The 8,432-nt window shown below is 55.1% G+C and overlaps 1 protein-coding gene across 1 annotated transcript in view; it reads left to right on the top strand.

The window, feature by feature from the left end:
- WDR81 (WD repeat domain 81) overlaps positions 1 to 5,231 on the top strand; it is a 6,060-nt gene extending 829 nt beyond the window's left edge. Inside the window, exons 3-9 of the mRNA XM_010194254.1 lie at positions 1,295 to 1,485; positions 1,735 to 1,900; positions 2,072 to 2,237; positions 2,489 to 3,187; positions 3,321 to 3,466; positions 3,623 to 3,802; positions 4,724 to 5,231. Coding sequence (XP_010192556.1) covers positions 1,295 to 1,485; positions 1,735 to 1,900; positions 2,072 to 2,237; positions 2,489 to 3,187; positions 3,321 to 3,466; positions 3,623 to 3,802; positions 4,724 to 5,050 — 1,875 coding nt within the window. The 3' untranslated portion in view covers positions 5,051 to 5,231. The remainder of the gene's footprint in view (positions 1 to 1,294; positions 1,486 to 1,734; positions 1,901 to 2,071; positions 2,238 to 2,488; positions 3,188 to 3,320; positions 3,467 to 3,622; positions 3,803 to 4,723) is intronic.
- Positions 5,232 to 8,432: the final 3,201 nt, after the last annotated feature.

Here is an 8,432-nt window from a genome sequence, read left to right as displayed (position 1 = left end):
GGACACTCATGGCTGAATAGCGAGAAGAAAATGCAGGGTAATGCAGCTGGTTGAAAAAACAAACCTGATTTTTCCTTTAGAACAGAAGTTTTCGAATGTTTCCAACAGGCTTATTTTTCCACATTGCTCCCTTTTAAGTGGTTATAAACACTTTGGTTCTGGGTTCTTGTTTTAAATGGAAAACTGCAAGTAGCTTTTTGATAATTTAAACGTAGAGGAAAAGAGGCCACAGCTGCTCATTTAAAGAAAACAAAAAGGCATTGTCAGTTTTTCCAGTGTTGGAAGGGGAGATTTTTTTTTTGTTGTTTTCCAGGGGAAAAAAAATAAAAATCCCATTTTTCAGCAAAATCATTCTCCACCCAGTTGCAATCACAGCTCCAGCTGTTCTGCTTTGCTTTCCTAAACTTATTGCCTGAGGCGCCCGGGGAGGATTAATGCCCCCGTGAACAGCATTTGGCAACCTGATATTAAAGCGATGAAATTTGCGGGTCACAAATAGGATAAAGTCAATCCCGCTCGCAGGATTTGGCGGTGGATATTTTGTGAGAGGAAGAGCCTCTGCGATGAGCTGGAAGATGGCAGGTGTACAAGAAATATAGCAGAAACTGGGAATTGTTTGTGCTTTTTGCTATTGGCTCTCTTTTCCTTGGGTGTTTTGATTTGTCTAGGAGTTAGGAAATAGGATAATCGAGGAAGAAATCTTTCTGGGTTGCTGCTGGCGGTGTTAACTCTTTGGCATTGCTGTTGTCAGCAAAAAAGGATGCGCTCGTCTGCCTCGTGAAATGATTTCTAAAGTCAGCAGCGGGCTTGCCCACAGTTTGTGCTTGGATGTTTCATGCTGGGACTGTTTCTCTGCAGTCTGTGCATCATGGCACAAGATGGAGAAGCTGATTCTTGCTTTCACGTGTATGCAATAGGTTTCCCCTCTTCCTGTTCTGGCAAAGGATGCTCTGGGGTGTCCAGGCTGGTGATGGTCTGGGGTTGCATCTCTCCCCTCTGAGTTTCCCAGCTGTGGGAGCAGGGAGATGCCCTTTGGAGGATGCCTGCAAGCTTGGGGATGTGGTGCCCCGTTCTCTCCAGGCTCATCTCCTGTGCCAACAGCTCTCTGTCGGTTTTCAGGCTCATCCCTTGAGTGCAAGACATGAGTTGCTGTTGGGACTCAGTGCTCAGGTTCCTCTCCCAGGGCTGTGACCTGCACTGGGTTTTGAGGCTGAGCTTGGGTGGTCCTGGGCCCGTCCTGGATGTGTCCTGCTGGGGCAGTGGTGACCCTGGCACTGGAGGGCTCCTTTTGCAGGTTGCGCCCAGCAGTGGGGCCGGCGGTGGCCGCTTGAACAGTCGGAAGGAAGCCGGGCTGCTGGCTGCAGTGACGCTGACCCAGAAGATCGTGGTGTGTCTCTCGGACACCACGCTCATGGACATCCTCCCCAAAATCAGCCAGGAGGTGCTGCTCCCGGTGCTGGGCTTCCTCACTTCTCTAGCCATCGGGTAAGCGCTGCAGTCTGCCGTGCCGTCAGCCAGGATCGGCACAACCCCAAATCGGAGATTTGGAAATGGTTCTGTGAGGGCCTTAACGCTCCTGGGGTTGTGGGGCTGCTCCTGCTGTGGTACACAGCGTGCACACAGAGCTTGTGCTGCTCAAGGCCTTCTGGTAACACAGACAGGGCAGGAAGCATGAAGCAGAGGAGGGGAAATGGGATATCTGGAGGGCAAGCCGGTAATGGATGCTCTCTTCAGGTTCCCCAGTGGTGCCCAGGCCCGTATCGTCCTGTGCGTTAAGACAATCAGCCTAATTGCCTTGATCTGCCTGCGGATTGGGCAGGAGATGGTGCAGCAGCATTTGAGCGACACGGTGAGAAACTTCTTTGGGGCGTTCTCGCTGCTGCAGGAGCTGCAGGACCAGGTCAGTGAGGTGGGAGAGGTCCCTGCCATCCCCAGTACCCAGCCGCAGGAACATGGTGGGCGTACCTGCGTGCACCAGTAGCGGTGTCAGCAGCGTCCTGCCCAGGTTGTGTAATTAATGGTGTGGTGAAAGCACCCGATCGTGGGTATCTTCCTGTTTTCTCTTGTCCAGGGCTTGACAGCAGAGTCACTGAGCAGCTGTGAGATGCCGGTGATGGAGGTGCCCCTCTCAGATGGGAAGCTGCTGGCGCTGGATCCGGCCGTGCTGATGGAGTTACAGAAGGTGTTTAACCCCGAGATGGCCTACATCACCTACATCCCCTTCTCCTGCTTGCTTGGTACGGCTTGGCCACCATCTGGGACTTGTGGGAGAGCTCCATGCTCTGTGCATGGTGCTGAGCTCAGGAGAAGTTAAGAGGGCTGCTGAGGGGCACCACAGCTGCTACGCTGTGGCTTGGTCTGCTTTGGTTGGGAGCAGCGTGAGTGGCTGGTGGGGGCCGTTGTGTTCACAGCCCTGTGCTGCTCTGTTGATGGTGGAGGGTGATGACGGGGAAATTTCTTCCCTCAGAGCCACCTTTCCTCTCTTCAGGTGACGTTATCCGGACGGTTGTGCCCAACCACTCGCTGGTGGAGAAGCTGGCCAGCGTCTACCTGGAGAACATGAGCCCAAAGAGCCTGCAGGCCATAAGCCTGGAACAAGCACCGAGCGCGACAGGCTCGGACCAAGACACGCGAGGGACCGAGCCCTTCTCCAGCCACCATGAGGACAGCCACTCCGGCACTTTTGGGAGCGTGCTGGTCGGGAACCGCATCCAGGTCCCTGTGGACACGCAGCGCGAGGGTCTTGGCTTGCTTCGCCTCAGTGCTGGCACTGATGGCTTTATTCCCAGCTCATCCAGCGAGGAGAATGCCCTGAAGCACGACCTTCCTCGCAGCACCCACATGCTGTGCGGGAACTGGCTGGCCTACTGGCAGTACGAGATCGGGGTGAGCCAGCACGACCCCCGCTTCCACTTCCACCAGATCAAGCTGCAGAGTTTCTCAGGGCATTCGGGGGCCATCAAGTGCGTGGCACCGCTCAGCAGCGAGGACTTCTTCCTCAGTGGCAGCAAGGACAAAACTGTCCGTCTCTGGCCCCTGTACAACTACGGGGACGGCACCAGTGAGGTGCCGCCGCGCTTCACCTACGCCGAGCACAAGAAGTCGGTTTTCTACGTGAGCCAGCTGGAGGCATCGCAGCACGTGGTGAGCTGTGATGGGACCGTACACATCTGGGACCAGTTCACAGGTGAGAAGGGAGCAAACTGGTGCAGTCCTTAAAGACAGAGGGAGTTTTGATGGCTCCTGTTAAAAACCAGTGCAGAACTGGAGATTTGCTGTGTGCCATCTCCTGCTGTAACCTCTCTGTTGTGTTTTCACAGGCAAACTCCTCCGGACTTTTGACGAATTAGACAGCAAAGTCCCCGTCACGGCTGTGACCACCATGCCACCTCCCTATCACAGCATCTCCGTGGCCAGCGCAGACTCCGTGCTGCGGTTCATCGATCACAGGAAGCCAGGACTACAGGTAAGGAGCCTGGCACAGCGTGAGCCGCCCTCCTCCATCCGTGTGCTCAGTGGTGTGATCACGGCTGGCCCAAAGCCAGCTGGACCCCAGGGTCTCTTGTCCCCTAAACCCTGGGGGATCTTCAGCCCTGCAGCAGCTGGCCTCTCTCTCTTGCAGCACGAGTTTCGGCTGGCCAGCGGGGTGAGTGCTGGGCTCATCCGCTGCTTGGCTGTCAGTCCTAACGGGCGCAGCGTTATGGCTGGCTTCTCCTCCGGCTTCATTGTGCTGCTGGACACCAGGACAGGACTCATCATGCGGGGGTGGCCAGCCCATGAGGGGGACATTCTGCAGATCAAGGTGAGAGGATCAACTGGGATCAGGGTGAGGGGCTGCTTTGGGGGCCTCATTGACCCCCTGAGGTTGTGTGGAGCATCCTTCTGGCACATGCTCCGTGGCAGGGCTGCTCTGCTCCATCCTCTGGGTGTTCCTCCATCCCTTGCTGTGTCCCTAAGAGGCTGCTCAAGCTCTCCTGCCGCATGGTCAGTGCTGTGGGTGGCTGTTCTTGGTCTAACCTGTGCTGAGCGGAGATCAGCCCTCCCAGGTGTCAGTCCCTGCTGAGCAGATCTGCAGCAGGAGCAGGGAGGAGACACATCTCCCATGAAGAAGTGAATGTGTTGCTTTCTCCACAGGGCTCTCATTCCCCTAGGAGATGTCACTCTAATGAGTAACTCTTGTCCATATTTACCCGCCCTCAGGGAGCAGCATTGGGGCTCCAGTGTCCTCGACCCAAATGCGGGTTAAACAAAGTTCAGTGGTGAGGGTTGTTTACCCTCTCACTAGCTCTGCTAATAAACAGCTCCGGGCTTCTCCTACCCTCAGTGGTGTTTTCTACCGTGAGAGCCTCCCAATTCCTTTTTCCTGAGAAGGAAAATAATTTGGCAGGTGGTTTGATAGAGAGGGAGACCGCATGATAATCTCTTTACCCACCGCAGTAGTAACATGATAAATCCGTTGTGCTCAGTATCAGGATGTTGTTGAGAAGAGACACAGCCCATCTCTTGCAGGATAGCGCTAGAGGAGGGTGCCCAGCTACCAGAGAGTCCTGTAGCTCCCAGTATCCACCCAGTTGCCTTCTTAACACTGCCCAGCACCCTGGGTTACTTGGAAATGGCTGGGGCTGTTGGATTATTGGCAGCTACCTGCTAATCTCATTTGCAGGATGAGATTGGGAGCTTTTCCTGCAGCAGTGTTGGTTCACTGGCCTTTCCTCTCCTGCAGGCTGCAGAGGGCAATGTGCTCATCAGCTCCTCTTCGGATCATTCCCTGACTGTGTGGAAGGAACTGGAGCAGAAACCTTTGCACCACTACAAATCTGCATCCGAACCCATCCACGCATTTGACCTCTACGGCAATGAAGTGGTCACTGGCACGGTGGCCAACAAAATTGGCGTCTACTCCATGCTGGAGTCCTCGGCCCTGCCCATCAGCACGACCAAGCTGAGCTCGGAGAACTTTCGGGGTACGCTGACCAGCCTGGCGGTGCTGCCCACGAAATGCCATCTCCTGCTGGGCTCGGACAACGGCGTCATTCGCCTCCTGGCATAGCGACCCCCGGCTCAAGGGCTTGTGGCTGTCCCACAGCGTCAATGGTAGAGCCGAAAGCCGGCGGCATCGCTTGTGGAGGAGGCAGAGTTAAAGGTTTCTGAGCAGAGGATGCAGGGGGGAGGTGTACTTGTTAGTGAGCACTCGGTGAGGCATCTCTAACCTCTTTCTGTATCTTTAGAAAGAAAAAAAAAAAAGCCATACTGAGAAACCTCCACTGCTGCTGGGAGAAATACTGGGTGTTGTAGGTCACTGTCACCCCTGCAGAGAGGCCTGGAGCTTTCCATACCGTGTGTGCCTGATCCCCAGGGGACTGTGAGCTGCCCTCCAGAGTAACATGGACCACAGGTATCCTTGCCCCTTCAGTTGAGGGGTAGGAGGTGCCCCTTGACAAGAACACAACAGTATAGCTACTGCTGTCTGCACTTACCCTTCACTTTCACTCCCGAACCACTGCACAGTCTTACTTAGGATAGCATAAGCTGGGCCTGGGAACTGCTGCCCTCAGAGCTGCGTGGTGCCGGGCATCTCCTCCTCCTGTGGTCTCTGAGGCCCTGAGGAAGCACTCTGTTAACTTTAGGATCTGCAGGCTGAGTTAGAGCCTGTACGGGAGGAGGAGAGGTTAACTGGAGCACTGCTGCTGCCTTCCTGGCTCCAGGGCAAAGACTGGAAGTCAGCCAAGGCACAAACCCCATCTGCTCCGCCAGTTCGTTTAGGAATGGGCTGCTGCAGAGGGACGGTTTGGGATGGGAACATAACCCCTTGGGAGGCCAGGACTCGATGTGTCCATGAGGATTTCGGCTTCTGGAGCAGCCGGGTAGGGCTGGTTGTGGGTTCCTGCCCCAGCAGCACTGTACCCCATGGTTATCCAAGGGGTGAGGAATGCCCCGTGTGCCACGCACTGGCAGCATTTCTCAAGAAACTTTCTTCCTCATCCTCTCTCCTCTGTGCTGGTCAGGCTTCTGGGGAAGGCAGGGCAGCAAAAGGGTGCTCAGTTTTGTCCCCTCCTGCTCTTGTAGGGTGAGAGCCGGGGGCACGATCCAGCATGGTCTCCTGCCCTTCCCTTTGGGACGGCTCCGTTCCCACCCCAAAGGCGAGGATTTTGCTCTCTGACCCAGCAGTAGGAGCTGTTGCCTCATGTCCATTGCAGCCCTTTTCCCATCCATCCTTCAGCCTAATCAGAGCCAGTATCAGAGGAGTGGGAAGCAATTCCCTTGGGCAGAGGAGGAGCCTGCTGTGGGCTGTCCTGGGAGGCCAGAGGGCTTGCATCCAGCTGCGGGTTCATCCGAGCCCCCTGCAGCTGGGCAGGCTGCCCTGCGCCTCCAGCGAGGTTTGGGGAGGTGAGCGGTTGGCCCTTGCTATCCTTCCCTACCCAAGGGGAGCTCTCTCTCAGTCCCGTGTTGCCTATTAACCATTTGCAATAGATGTAAATATTTACTTCTAATAAACTCTTTGAAAGAGATGCCGTCGGGTGCGTGGGGAGCTCTGTGCTGCGGGGTCCAGGTGTGGGGCAGCTCTGCATTTGGGCACCTCTTGTGTTCCTGGGGGAGCTGGAGCAGGGATGCTGGGAAGATGCCCTGGATGTAAGGTAGGACTCTGCTGCACAGGGATCTGCTTTCCAAGCTCCCCATCTTGCAGTGACATGTCCCAAAGTGCCTTCTGGTTGCAAATCGGTCTCCTTTCCACTCCTTCTATTTATCTGGGGTGGGTTTGGGAACAAAGCTGTAGCAAGGAATGGATGGCTGCAAGCGCTGCGATCCTGTTAAGTGTTCCCCACAGCTCCTTAGTAACTCCTCTCGCACCGAGGACATGGACAGAGCCAGGAAGGATCACACCGTTGCATATGGCACAAACCACGCAGCTCAGACCCCTGGAGTCGTGCCCGTCCTCAGGACTCTTCCTCCCCGCCGCAGCGGTGCGTGCGGTGCCGTGGAGCCCGGCACAGCTCCGGTGCGTGCTGTGCCCCGGGGGAGGCACCAGCTGCTCTTGGCTCAGCCCAGCCCCAGCATCGCTGCGTCCGGGGCCTTGGGCACCAACCATCTGCTAAAACCTGGGCCTCTCGCGCTTACCGCAGCAGAAGCAGCTGGGAAACGGGGAGTAAATGTCTGGGGTTTTCTGCAAGGAAAATTCCACAGCCAGAGAGAGCCCTGTGGCACTAAATACCGAGTCCTACATTTTCACTAAAGGTTATGAATAGAAAAGCATGTTTCCAGCACAGGGAGTGTATGGAAAGCAAAGCCAGGACAACCGACTTCAAATATTACTTCTGCTGATGGGAGTTTCTGAGCTGGTCAGCTCAATGTTAACATCTTCTCGAGGGTCCAGCAGCCCAAAGTATCTCCCCATCTCCAAACGCACCACAGATTCACTCTTATTCCCCAAACAAATGTTTAACTGGATGCTGTGGGTCAATATTTGCCCGCCAAACTCCCAAACAGGAGGTGGTGCTGAAGGTCGCTGCTGGAGGGGTGGGCAGGAGACTGTGTTTGCCCCACACAGAGCTACCAGCCGAGCTAAAGCAGGGGCCAGCTCCAACGTGGACACGAACAACTTCAGGTAAGGGGTGAATAAATGACGATTTGAGAGTAAATCCGGGCTCCTCCACAAAGCAATAGTGTCTGTCTGGGAAAGGGGGGTGAATTTGGCAGAGGGTTAAAGGATAGGCACCACCAGGGAGGAAAGGGGTATCCAGGGTTATAGGTGGCAGCAGGATTTGGGGTGAGGAAGGAAGGGGAATGAGATGGTCTCGAGTTTTGCTTTTTCCACTTGGCAACTTGGGGTCGCAGCCCAGCAGTTTTGGGTGAAAGCAGGGACTGCTTGGAGAGTGGAAAGCAGCCCAGGGAATTAAATTTATGGCAACTGTGCCAAAAGCTGGGCTTTGGTATGGAGGGTTTATGTTAAGAAGATGTTATTAAATTATTTCTGTTTGCAAGGGGAAATTGGCTGAGTGAAGCAGTGGCCAGGAAATGGGGTGGGTTTCATCCATGGCCCTGCTGCCACCGTCCCATACAGGAACCAGAGCAGGGGTGGGAGAGGCTGGGTTTGCCAGCAAAGGGGGAAGGTGAGTGCTGGGAAGGGGAGGACTCTCAGTTCCGGGACACGTTGATGAGAAACTGCTCTGGTATTGCATTTTCTACCCAAATTGCAAAGTCTCTCCCGTACAGCACTCACTGAGACCTGGCAGCCCCTCCGAGGCAGGTCAGTATCCCTTCTCCCAAGAGCCTGGAGTGCAGCTGAGGATGCTGTGCTCGTACCTCGGGTGGTTTGCATGGGAAAGGAGCAGAGGCTCTTGCCTTCTTCCAGAGGCACAGCGTGTGCGGGGCTGATTAGGGAAACACCATTTGCAATGCAAAGAAACGAGGGCGATGGGGTCAGAAATGCAGGA

Source organism: Mesitornis unicolor, unplaced genomic scaffold, assembly GCF_000695765.1.
Source record: "Mesitornis unicolor isolate BGI_N332 unplaced genomic scaffold, ASM69576v1 scaffold4321, whole genome shotgun sequence".
Taxonomy (NCBI): Eukaryota; Metazoa; Chordata; class Aves; order Mesitornithiformes; family Mesitornithidae; genus Mesitornis; species Mesitornis unicolor.
The sequence above is the reverse complement of the archived record's forward strand: the minus strand, read 5'-3'. Positions and strand labels throughout refer to the sequence as shown.